At 43.8% G+C, this 12681-nt stretch overlaps 2 protein-coding genes across 2 annotated transcripts; one reads left to right on the plus strand and one right to left on the minus strand.

Annotated features, from left to right (window-relative positions):
* Nucleotides 1-407: 407 nt before the first annotated feature.
* Nucleotides 408-9993, plus strand: LOC104518807 (epoxide hydrolase 1). The gene is made up of 10 exons (XM_010169767.2): nt 408-474; nt 1838-1861; nt 2723-2936; nt 3719-3899; nt 4688-4918; nt 5299-5428; nt 6374-6588; nt 8762-8870; nt 9203-9328; nt 9708-9993. The coding sequence occupies exons 1-10, from the start codon at nt 446-448 to the stop codon at nt 9907-9909; spliced, it is 1461 nt and encodes a 486-aa protein (XP_010168069.1). The 5' UTR covers nt 408-445; the 3' UTR covers nt 9910-9993.
* Nucleotides 9994-11840: 1847 nt separating this feature from the next.
* Nucleotides 11841-12371, minus strand: MAD2L1BP (MAD2L1 binding protein; the record flags this gene model as incomplete). The annotated part of the gene is made up of 1 exon (XM_010169778.1): nt 11841-12371. A coding segment is annotated over one exon (531 nt), but the record flags the coding sequence as incomplete, so codon positions are not given.
* Between the last annotated feature and the right edge of the window lie 310 nt (nt 12372-12681).

Consider the following 12681-nt stretch of genomic DNA (forward strand, 5'->3'; position numbering starts at 1 on the left):
TTTCCTCTACCACCAAGGTCAGAACTGGACATGGCACTTCAGAAGTAGTCTTATAAATGCTGAAGATAGCGAAGGATCACTTCACTCAGCCTGCTGGCTAACATGCTTGCTGTATAGCCCTGTATGCAGCTGGCCTTTGCTGCCAGGACACCTTGTTGGCTCAGGCTTAGCTGAGGACCTCGGGCCAGTCTCTGCAGAGTTGCTTTCTATGCATTTGGCACCCAGCCTGTGCTGGGGCACAGGGATATTCCTTCCTCATGCAGAACTTTGCTTCTGTTGAACTTAATTTGCAACTGCACACTTAGGCAATAGGTGGCACTAATGGATGATGTAGCTTGCATTGCCATAGAGAGCGTCACTGGTCACTGCCGAAGAGAAAGTCAGCAGAGGAGACACCTACATTGCTTCATTCAGAGCAGCAGCCAGGAGAGAAGGAGGAGCAGACATGTGGCAGGATTTCCTTCCAAATGCCTGGTGAGATGTCCTCAACACAGGGAGGAGGAACCCTGAACAGGGCTTCCTGGGGTTGGGGTGAGAGAAAGCCCCTGTGGGGTCACCAAGCCATCAGAGGGTGAGAGCATGCGGCTGAGTTCTCCTAAGCATAAGCGAGGAGGAGGTTTTAGTAGACTGAGCCTTGTTTTGTGTCGCTCAGAAAGCTGCTTCTGGGACATGCTGGCTTTATTAGTAGTGTGGAGTTTGTGCTGTTGCCATGATGATTGGTTTCCTGCCTCTGACTGACTAAACTGCAGGATGTAAGTGCAGGGGGATATTATTACCTGTTGCATAAGCTGCTCAGCCTCCAGGGAGCTGGAGGCTGACACTGTTTGCTCTTAGGAGCTCTTCCTTCTCTCGGAGCGGTTTAAGGAGATACCTCCTTAAAAATCACACATAGGCTGTCTCAGAGATCGTTACCAAATTGCCTTGGTGGCTGCTGGGGTCTCCAGTACAGGCACTGGGTTCTGCATCACAGGCAGCAGTGGGAAACAATACTAGGTACCAAGAAACAGCCAGCGGACCTGGTTTTTCATGGAGTTTCATGTGGTTTGGTTTGTTTTTTTAGCTCAAGGTATCATAATTATGGCACCAAACAGCTCTCTAATCTAGCTGACTTCCACAAGGCAGAGTAACAAGACTTTCTCTTGTTGCCTCTAATTTTGCTAGATTTTAGACTGGGCTTTTCTTGCAAGAGAATCTACCAGGCTGAAAGAGAACCAAGGAGGATATTTTATATTTCTGGTAGGCAGATGAGACCTAAAAGCTTGGTATCCAGTCAGGTGTACGTAGAAATAGCAAAGGTGTAGCAGCTCATTGAACTCAAAATAGGGAAAGGTCCCGCAAGCCTCTCTTCCTGGCAGCCCTGCAGCACCATGAGTACCACGTGGCTGGCAGCAGAATGACCCTTGAGCCTGAAAGTTCCCTGCCAAGGCTGTGCACCTATTGCTACACAGCAGTCAAAAGACCCGATTTTCTTGGCTGAAGTAACATAGCCGCTCGTAGGATGAAACATGGCAAGGACACTTACCCAGTTGTTTAGTGCCTTTTATCTAAATTGTGCTGAAGGAGGGAATATTGTGGCAACAAACTATGTAGCTAAAACACAGCCCAGAAACAGCGTCTCTTTGTGCAGAGGCAATGCTCTGAGCCCTTTTCTTTCTGTCTCAGAAAAGAAGTAGGAAAAATAAAGGCAGATGTTGCCAGCTGGCTAACCAGCTTGTGGTCCCATGGCTGGGCAGTAAATGGTTCTGGCAGGTGACATTCTTTGCATCATCCCCAAGCGTTGGTACCATTCAGACAATATTGTCAGAGTATAAAGATCTTTTTTTTCCCCCTTTTGTAGGGAGAGCATCTTGTCCCGGATCAGGTGAGTGAAATAGCTGTTCTGTGCTGAGGTCTCCACTTTTTATCAGCACCTTGGTTTTGGCACAGCATAGTCCCTTCCCTACCCTGTGAGATGACAACAAAATCTTCATTCACAGTCCCCTTGCAGCCCCCTGCAATAGCCCCAAACACCTCTACTAAACCCTAAAGGAAGCTAAAGAGCTTGGGGCACAGGTCAGAAGGACAGGAAGGTCTAATTGCTCAAGCGTTTGAATGGTTTTGAAACATGCTGCATGTCTGTTAAAACCAGCTCTGGTGACTTAGCTCCCACACCTCAAGAAAGTCTAAAGCCTTGCTGTCTAGAACAGAAACAGGGGCACCAGACAGACAAGCTGAAACACTTACCCATGGAAAGCTATGGTGGAGGACCAGTGTTGCCCTAAAAGACGACTGAATCTGTAGGGGAGCTATGTATAAAGCACTGCTAAGAAGGGCACATCCAGCTCTCTCCAGCAGCTGAAGACCCTTGTCTCTGCTCCTGCTCCTCAGCCCATTCTGACTGTGCAATTTTTATTCCTGGAGGAATCCAGCTGCTGCTATCCCATTCATTCCAGTACCTGCCTTAAAACAGACTGGTCCATACCCTATTGACCCTTGTCTCCCAGGGCACCCTGGTTCACAAGTAGAGGGACTAGCAAGAACTTGAGGTCCCTAAGAAGCACTGGCAGATGTAACCCTGCCCCAAACCTTGCCTATGGTGTTAAAACAAAATAACAGAAACTCCATGGGATTTGCAGGCATTTGTTACTGCTCAGGCCCAAGGGATGTGAATACAAACCTCAGCATAGTCCCTTTACCCTTGACACTTCTGTTGTTGAACAGGAATAATTTTATGCCTCCCCAGGTCTTTTGAATGTTCTCAGAAGAATGCAGTCCTGGTCCCTGCCGCCACCCTGGGGGTTGGAGGGATGCTGGTTTACTGGCTGAGGTCTAGACACAAGATCAAGACTATTGAAATGGGTGATGGATGGTGGGGCTCAGGTGAAAGACCCCTAAAAGGGAAAGAAGATGAAAGTATCCGTCCCTTCAAGATTGAAACATCTGACAAAGAAATTGAGGTACCCATGGCTGGGAGGGGCAGAAAGCTATGAGGTGGAGCCAGTCTGTCACCCATTTTACCGCTTTGGGGTGACTGATGTCTTGGGGGTGGCAGCAGTGCACTTACATACACCAGCACAGCTACCTAGCTCTGTTAGATGATGCTCTGGCTCACCGCCCTTCATGAACAGGATTGGAGCTCAGATTCATTGCAATGCCCCATAAGGACTTTCTGAGATCACAGACCCTCCATGCAACCTGGTCCTGCTCCTGCAGAAAGGCCATGCTTTGAGCAGCAAACTTTGACAGTGGGTCTACGGATGGTGGAGAGGGTTGGGAGGGTGTTGGGACTGAGGGGCTTCACAGAGGGAAGGGCTGGAAGGGTGAAGAGGGACAAGGTCTTGACTGAGTCACAGCACCTCTGTCCCTACATGCCTGTGCCTAATTATCTGGCCAACTAGCAGTTAGCTGCTCAGGTTGCGCTTCTTATTCTTCTCCCAGCCGGTGATGCCAGCAAGCTCCTAGTGCCAAAATCCCTAAAGCAAGTTAGCAGCAAGGCAAGAGTAGGACCCGATACTCCTGGGTGCCCTAGGGGAATTGGAAACCTGTAGAAAAATATATTCCCCATATAAATGATTCAGGAGGTCACGTAGAGTACGCCACCACCTCCGGAGGGCTCGTGGTGTCCCAAATAGCGATACAAAAGCTGTCGGAGCCAGGAGAGCCCACCCATGGCTGCCCTGACGCAGGGCACACAGGGGCGGCTGGCCGGCCTCTCAAGAAGGCCTCCTCCCCTCCGCAGGACCTGCATGGCCGCCTGGAGCAGGCCCGCTACACACCGCCGCTGGAAGGGGCCGCCTTCCACTACGGCTTCAACTCCAGCTACCTGCAGAAGGTGGTGGCCTACTGGAGGCACCAGTTCGACTGGCGCAAGCAAGTGGAAGTCCTGAACAAATACCCCCATTTCCAAACCACCATTGAAGGTGAGAGGGTCTCTGTGGCTTGAGCAGGTCTCACTCTGAAACGTGTGGAGAGAAGGGGAGAATTAAGAGGTTACAGTATTTAAGACAATGGTGTGCATAACAGTTTAGTGATATGAGTGAACTAGTACTAGTGGAGGCTACATTATTAATAACCTTCTATAGATTAAGATCATCACACAGTGGCAATAAAATTAGGTCTGCTTCAAGATGGGCTTTATCTGGCTCTGAACCTGTGCTAACTAATGATGAGGTTTTCTTCTGCTATTGCCTTGAAGTCACCTTTGAAAATTGCTAAAATTTCCACCATCACCACCCAGTTTAGCCACATGAGGTTAGACAGACTTTAGGTAAGTGATCTTAATGAGATCTTGAGTTAACTTAAGATCTTGATCTTAAGTTAAACTTATATCTTGCACTTACTTTTTCATGTTTCTCTTTTTATCACCCACATATTTTGTAATTTTGTCACGTTTTTGCATGTGTCTTACCTTCATTATGCATCTAAGTGCAGCTCTACTGTGAGACCAATTTCTCAGGACATGAATGCTCAGTCTCCTATGACCCCATATCTGGGGCTGGGATCAATACCTCTATCTGTATGTAAAAGATGAGGCATAGGTACAATAGCAGGCATCCCCTTTCAGCTAGGCATCTTCTTGCCATGGGTCAGTTGTGTAACTTCTGCTATGAATGCTAATCAAAATTTTGCCACGCTCCTTCTTCAGAGACCAGAGCACAAGCTATGATGGAAGCAGAGCTTTAATTTATCTGTCTTGGATGTGTGGCAGGGATCGATATCCATTTTATCCACGTGAAGCCCTCCTATGTCCCTCATGGTCGAGCTGTTCAACCTCTGCTGATGGTCCACGGCTGGCCTGGCTCTTTCTACGAGTTCTACAAGATCATTCCTCTGCTCACGGAGCCGGCCAGGCATGGCCTGACTGAGGGTGACGTGGTGTTTGAAGTCATCTGCCCATCCATCCCAGGCTATGGCTTCTCAGAGGCACCACACCAGAAAGGTAAGAGCTGAAAAGGCTTTGCTGGAATCACAAGGTTTTTGGAATAACACCTCAGCCATTCCCAGGTTCCTGAGCACTGCAGTTTGTGAATGCAGCTGCTTGGCTCTGCACTAACACCCATGTGGTTGAGGCTCTAGGGCTGGCTGTGGAGATCTGGAAGGCCATGGTAGCTGGAAACCAGGTTTGCTTTCCAGTTTCTCCACTTTCCACTAAATTTCTTATCATCTCATGTTCGCATTATTGCCAAGGAGTAAGGCAGAGCAGCAAAGCACTGAGCCTTCACACAGCAGCATACACACGTGCCTCTGTCAGGCCACAGTCTTTGGCCAGGGGATGAACACTAGGACAAATAGGTCTCCTATGTTTCTTTTTACCTACAGGCTTTGACACCATAGCAACTGCTCGAATATTTCATAAGCTGATGAACAGATTGGGCTTCAAAGAATACTACCTACAGGGAGGAGACTGGGGATCTCGTATTACCACAAACATGGCCCAGATGCTGCCACAGTGAGTAGCAAAGGGGATCAGTGCAGAAAAGCTGTCTCCTGTTCTTACCCTATCTTCTGGCTCCATGGTCCTGGCCCTGCCTCTCATCCCATTCTGCTTTGTTTACTCCTGGGACATCCCCACCCCTGTGCATCTCGTTGTATTCATATGTTTTGCATTGATATTGGCGCAGTTCTCACGCTTCGTAAATTTCAGCATTGTTTGGCTTCTCTTTCACTAGCTGTAGAAGTAAACTCTGCTGCATTTTGATTTGAGACCTCAAGGAGACAGGTCATCATTCTAAATCAGGAAGGAGGTAAATTTAAAATCAGCAGGGAGAAAATGAAGGAAGGAAAAGCTGAACGGTAACACAAAGTATTGGATTTTCCCACCTAAAATGCAGAGTTGAGACTGATCGGAAAAGAAACACAATACCTTGTTTAGAAGATGGCATCACAGCACATTGTTTAGCGTTTAAAGAAAAGCGGACACCACAGCCATGCTTAGGTCAGAGAACAGTTGAAGGGGGAAAGTTCTTAAAGCAGTTAGATAGCAGCCTGAGCAGCTCACTGATCCCAATTGCAGTTGTGCTTCACAGCACCCAAAGCACTGTGGCCACATGTGATCTACTCAGGCTTTTCAGAAAACGCCCAACACAGCCTGTTCCCTACAGCAGAGAACAACAAAAGTTCAACAGCCAGAGCTACCAGCATGTATGTGCTGCATCCAGAGACTGAGTACTTAAAGCTAACATCATACCAGTGGCACAGCTGGAGGGAGATGGTACCAGCTGTACCACTTCTAACTCCCATAATTTATATTTTTTTATCATGATGAACCTGAAGAGCTTTATGTATTTGGCTCAGTGAAATGTTTTTATCACAACTCCAGTCAGACTTATTTTCTAGAAAATTTGGAGCCAGAAAATCTATTGATTTAACCTTCTGTTCACTAACTTAATTTTAGATCTGTGAAAGGACTTCATCTGAATCTCGTCTTCATCAGCACACACGGTTTGAGAAGGATTATTTCTGTGATGCTTGGGGCTTATGTACCATGGCTTGTAGGCCTCACTAAGGAAGATGTTCGACGTACATACCCTTTCATCCAGAAGAATATATATGAACTTCTGCGAGAGACTGGATACTTACACATCCAAGCCACCAAACCAGACACTGCAGGTAATGAACCTTCTCTATATCACTATGAACATTGTATACTAACTGCTTATGGTATATAAAAACTTGCAGTTGAAGAAAGGCCAGTCGTGTTTGAGAAGCCCTGAGTTATAGTGGCTGAATGCAAGACATGAGGACAAGAACTGTGTAAAAGGAAGTTAAGAGAAAGAGCTTAAAAAAAGATGGAGACTACAAATATCACTTTTCAAGATCTTTTGAATGGCATGTCACTTCTCCTGGGGAAGGAAGCCCTTGGCAAAAAGTTTCCTGAACTAAAGCACAAGGTCCTGAAATTGAAGCTTCTATAAATAAATGTGGGTGAAAACAATAAAAATATCATAAGCAAGTGCAATGTGAAACTTGCAGAAAGGTAGTCCCAGCCCAACAGCTGAAGCCTGACATAGGACCAGTAGATCAGGAGTCTGAAGAAAGATATGGTCGTCTCAGAAATGTTAAATGAATTATTTGCATCAGTCCCCACTAGCAAGGATTATGGGGTATTCCTTTATTGAAATAATCCCTCATCAGGAAAGACAGCAGAGCTGTCTCAGGCTGGTGTCAGATGTGGAGACCATAGGATGAATAGCACCCCGTTCTGGCAATTCACTGAAAAAGAAGAAACTCAGACTGAAACGTCAACTAATACCTAGTCTGTTGCTTGAACTGATTGCAATACCAAAGAAATAAAAGGAGACCAACAAGATATCAGGTTGAGGGTTTTTTTTTGGGGGGGGTTGTTGTTTGTTTGATTGATTTTTATTTTTTAAGAAACAAACAGTGAAGGTAGTCTCAGAAAAACAAAGACCAGTATGTCTAGTCTCTGATCAGAAAACTAGAACTACTTTAAAGAGGAGAAATGATTTACAGGTGATAATATCACAGGGAAATCATGCTTCAAAAATCAGAGCTCTGGTAGAATAAAAGAGCTGTGGATCCAGTAACGGAACATATTTACTTTCAAAAAAAATTTTGTTGAGGTTCTTCCGTCAATATTCTTAAATAAATTAAACTACCTTAAGAAAAGGATTAAGTTCATGGATTAATAACTAGTTAACATGAGAATCCAAGCATAGGAATAAGTAAGCAAGTTCCAGGGGAGGGAGAATATCACAAAAATCTGTGCTGGCACCTGTACATTTCAACATGATCCTAATTTCTCTAACAGATAAAAGTTAATGGTTAAGTGGAAATTTGACAGCCATCCAGGGTTTGGTTTAATCTAAAGGTAACTGCAGAATTGCAAAAACATTTAAGTGGTTGGTTGATTAGACTGGCCAATAAAAACTGATGTCAACAGAGTCCAAAGTAGAACAGAAATTCATAATGGGCTCTAGCACATTATCTCTCCTATGAGAGAATCCAGGAGTCACGCATAGTGCTTTTTAAAGCATTTACATGACTTCAATCTGTAGCAAATCACTCTAGGCCTGCCAGGGCAGGGAAACTGTTGTGCCAATGCAGAAACTTACTCTGCATTAGCTATGTCCACTATTAAATTGAGACCATGTCGTGCATCGTCTTCTACAAAGTCACTCAGTGCTAAATCATGCTAAAATAAGCTTGAGAGTAGGCAACACTGACTACACCGTAAAACTACAACCTAGGATATGGTACAGGAATTTTCCCAAGGCGAGCCTCTATCACTACTGAGGTAATCCCATCCCTGTTTTACAGATAAGAACATAGACATAATATGCTGTGTACCTGCTGTTTTTATAATGTTTGTTAGTGTTCCCCGAAGGCAGGAACAGGTAACAGACACACAACACTCCATTGTTTAAATTGGATAAAAAGTGATGAACAGCACTCGGGGTCCCAGCTATCCATCTTGAGCAGGACAGAGCTCCAAAATAGTTTACCTGGAATTTCTTTTCAGAGTGCAATCCCTTTACATCTGAATTTCCTCCTTCTGCAATGCACTACCATGAAGCAAACAGGAGTTTCTTAGCTCCTAGCTTCTTTTAGATAGGAATTATTCAAGTCTGTAGTGCTCTGTTACAGCTGGAGTTCCACTGGAGTAAATTTGTCAAGAATAAAGTACTACCATGGCTAGTAAAATACTCTCTGCTGAATTCTCATAGAAAACATGAAAGAACTCATGAAAGTCCAATTTAACTTTCAATGAAGTATTGCAATGCCAGGCAACTGCAATAGCTCTCCTGTTCTCCTAAATTAGGTTGTGGACTGAATGACTCCCCTGTGGGGCTTGCTGCATATATTCTGGAGAAATTCTCTACCTGGACAGATAAATCATTTCTGCATAAAGATGATGGAGGCTTGGAAAGGTAAGAAAACAGATGCTCTTCCGTGAGAAGGCTCATTACACAAATGAGTGATGATAACTAATGAGGAGACATGTAAAAGACAGGCCAGTCAAAGCTGAATTTTGAGGATGAAAGATTACACATGACAACTAGTAGTTTAAACTTATAGCAGGCTGCCTGCAAACTACTGCTTCAGCACCAGGCATTTTTACTCTGGGCACACTGGTGACAATTAATTTGCTGCTTGAAAATAAGTGGAGAGCAAGAGGAACAACTGTTCTTCAGGGTGTGAGCCCAGTATAGTATATTGAGAAACAGCTTCCAATGAGATTTCTTCATCTTTCACTCAACAGCAAATACTCTCTTGATGAGCTTTTGACCAATGTGATGATTTATTGGGTGACATCCTCCATCGTGTCCTCAATGCGATTCTACAAGGAGAATCTCTCCAAGCACCCTGGTCTAACTGCTGATGCCAGGTAATAAAGTGGCAGGTACAAGACATATTTGCAAATTAGATTGAACCATATTTGCCTGTATAAACATTTAGATCACTTAAAGCAACAAATTCAACTAGTTAAAAAAATCTCCGAGTTCTTATTTTCTTTTGATAAATATACTTAAGGGTCACTTGTATTTTGAACCTGTGGCCAAGACAGTGCAGAAGACTTATCAAAGTATATTCAGTCTTCTTTGTGTTCAAAATACAGGTCTGTATACTTATTGACCAAACAAATGTAACTTGTGGCCCAGTTCAGTAAAAACAAAACTGAAAAATCACAAGCATTTCTAAGAGAGAAGTTTAAACTGAATTTGGAAGGACTTCTTTCAAAAATGCAGTTAACTAATGTCTTCTAGGGTTGGAGTATATGTTCCTACAGGGATTGCAGCTTTTCCTCAGGAGCTGGCACATACACCACGTGCCTGGGCAAAGCAGATCTTCAAGAACATCATCACTTACTCTTACATGCCACGTGGAGGGCATTTTGCTGCTTTTGAGGAACCAAAGCTTCTGGCACAAGACATCATACAGTTTGTCAGAAAGGTGGAACAGCTGTGAACCTGCAGTTTAGATACATACATGGAATGGAAACAAGTTGTTCTGCCACCAGTAGAACCGTTACTTTGCGGGATTAAATAAATCAATCCAATGTAATACAGAAGCCAGCATTTTATTTTTATAATTATTATAGTACTAAACTTGACAATCAAGTTCTTCACAAGAAAAAAAAGCATCTTGTCTTCTTTCATTTCCAGCACCATATCATTGCTGCATTCATAGTTCAAGTATGACAGAGCATGTAAACAGTTTAATGCAGTAACATTGCACTCATTTGGGGAAGAGAGTAGAAAGGAACTGGCCCCTTGTTCCTCAGAATTAATAAAAGCTTCTTTAAATACTTGAGTGCTAGCATTCTTAAATACGCATTACAAGCGGCTTTGGTGAAAGTGTAAAGGCTTTTGATCTCCTGAGCACGGAGACTCCTACGTTCAAGTTATATTTCATTCAAGAGACCTGCAATTACATATTCAAGTGGGCAGCTGCACATAAGGCAGCTTTTTGCATTCTAGCAGCTTTTCCCCTAGAGCTAGCTTCAGCAGTTACTACACATCGTAAACAGTTGTTAATGGATAATAAGGCAGACAGCACACTCCTAGTGTTGTCCAAGCTCAAAAATATCACCTTAATTTCCCCCTAGTCCTATAATCTCATTCCATTCCAAAAGGTCAAAGTTAAAACATGTACCAAGCATAGAGGGCTACTTCAACCTTTACTCTCCTTTCAAAGGATTTTTACCACCCCATCACGCAATTTTTGATAGCGAGAAACTGCAAGCAACCTCACTACCATAGGCTTGAGTTTCTCTTCAAATGGGATAGAGCTATTTGGAGCTATTAAGCTCATTACATTACAGACACGTACTCAGCTGACTGAAGATAACTCCAGCAGACATCTAGTTCTGACACACTGTGCTCTAAGGGTTTATCTCCCTCCCTGTCCCATTCTGCACTAGACACCAGGCTAGGAGAAAGGGCTCAAGTTCTGCTTCCAAGTAATACATTCTGACTTAGAACGGGAATTTGACAGGTAAAGATAGTGCTGAACTTAATCACACTCCCCTCACCTCTACTTCACATGTGAGAAGCATTTAGAGTTAATATTTCTAAGAGTTAAAAGTAAGCAAGAAACTAACTTTGTTTTCATTTTAAGTGAGAATAAACTAGTGTATTGGGGCAGGAGTCCTAACTTCCCTCTGAAGAGGGTTAGAGCAGAAACTGCTTACTTTTAATTTTAACTGTGTATCTAAATGATTGTCAGGATTAAAGATTAGTAAAAAAATAGAAAGATGTGCTCTCCTGCCTCCACAGGATTGCTCAACCTCTTTTCACCCACCAGTACAAGACCACGCTAGGTACAAGACCTCCCAACTACTGAGAAGTCTCACTCTTTGGATTATTAAGCAACTGAAATTGAGTTACAGGAAAGTCTAATTTTATCAAATAGATGGGCAAACGTTTGAGTACTCAAGCCCGATCAGGCTGCAGGGAGAGATCTCCTTTTACAGGAACAGGCTAAGTAAGAACAGTTATGGTAAGGCCTTATAGTAAGGCCAAGTATAATAATAATCACATACACTACCTAGAGTCCCAAACAATCAGCTAATGTAGTAATTATTACCACATAAATGGCCACATTAAAACCCAGGAGAGAGAAGACTGTATCCAGTAATTTGCCAGTTCAGTAAGTATGCATCAGGAAAATCTGTCCCTAAAGAATCACTGTACCTGTGTGCAACTCTGCCTTAAAGGGTATTTGCTTTCAACAATTTAGGAGATGAAGACAGATGAACACAGTACAGCTACAGGAATGCAGTAGATGCCTTGGATCCAGACAGACAAGACTACGCAGTTACATTTTATAAAGTTATTATCCCTTAAAGCAGCACCAAAGGTTACTCAACATTCCATTAAAGTTCTACAGAGCGCAGGTTATTCATGAAAGCCTTTGAGCGTCACAGGAGCTTGAAACCATACGTAGTCCTCCCACGTAGAAGTCGTATGCTGAGGAGGTGAGGCACTTATGCTGATGTCTCCATCACAGGACAAGTTAACAGTTAGTTTCCTCCCTCGGGTCGGCACTTTATAGTTGAGCTTGGGCCGAAACCAATCAACACCACAATCACGGTGTCCTTGGAGCATAACAACAGTGCTCATGACAGGGAGAGCCTGAAGTTCACTGAAGACATCCGCAACAAAGAGTGAGTGAAAGAGCTTGCGAACACAGGATGCAGTTTTCAAGCTCTCCTCAGCACTGCCCTCACAGATACCCTCCAAGTTGAGCTCATAGAGCTCCTTGGGGTTCATGACATTGCCTCCAAGTAGAATAAGAACCCGAGGAACCAGTGTCAAACTAAACATTACTTCCAAATGCTGGAACACTGCCTCCAGCTCCATCAGCACCTGCTGGCACTTCTTGCTTGCCAGGTCCATGGAGGGTGGCTTCTTAATCACATCTCCATTCTAGAAAACAAGCCAAAAGATTAGTACATATTAGTCCTAATACACTCTTCAGAAAGCATGGCCCGACCCATCCCATCCCTGAAGGTCAAGGAAGGTTCAAAGGGTTTTAAGTTCCTTTTAAAAGATAGAGGTACCCATGTATAGAATCAGGAAATCCAAGAGGAGCACAAAAGGCTGCTCTATAGCTGCTCAGCTTGAATTTGAATCACACTGCTCATGAATTCCCACAAGAATAAGAAACCTCACATCTTTTAAAGATCAACTATCACCACAAAACCACTTAAGATTAAAAAAAACTCTTAAAGTTGTT

Source organism: Antrostomus carolinensis, unplaced genomic scaffold (genome assembly GCF_000700745.2).
Source record: "Antrostomus carolinensis isolate BGI_N321 unplaced genomic scaffold, ASM70074v2 scaffold17800, whole genome shotgun sequence".
Taxonomy (NCBI): Eukaryota; Metazoa; Chordata; class Aves; order Caprimulgiformes; family Caprimulgidae; genus Antrostomus; species Antrostomus carolinensis.

What these genes read in the sequence shown, in the direction of transcription:
- LOC104518807 (XM_010169767.2), top strand. Translation starts at nt 446, where the DNA reads ATGTGGCAGGATTTCCTTCCAAATGCCTG. An exon ending in TTTCCAAACCACCATTGAAG is followed by an intron (nt 3,900 to 4,687) that starts GTGAGAGGGTCT and finishes GATGTGTGGCAG; the next exon opens with GGATCGATATCCATTTTATC. An exon ending in GGTCTAACTGCTGATGCCAG is followed by an intron (nt 9,329 to 9,707) that starts GTAATAAAGTGG and finishes AATGTCTTCTAG; the next exon opens with GGTTGGAGTATATGTTCCTA.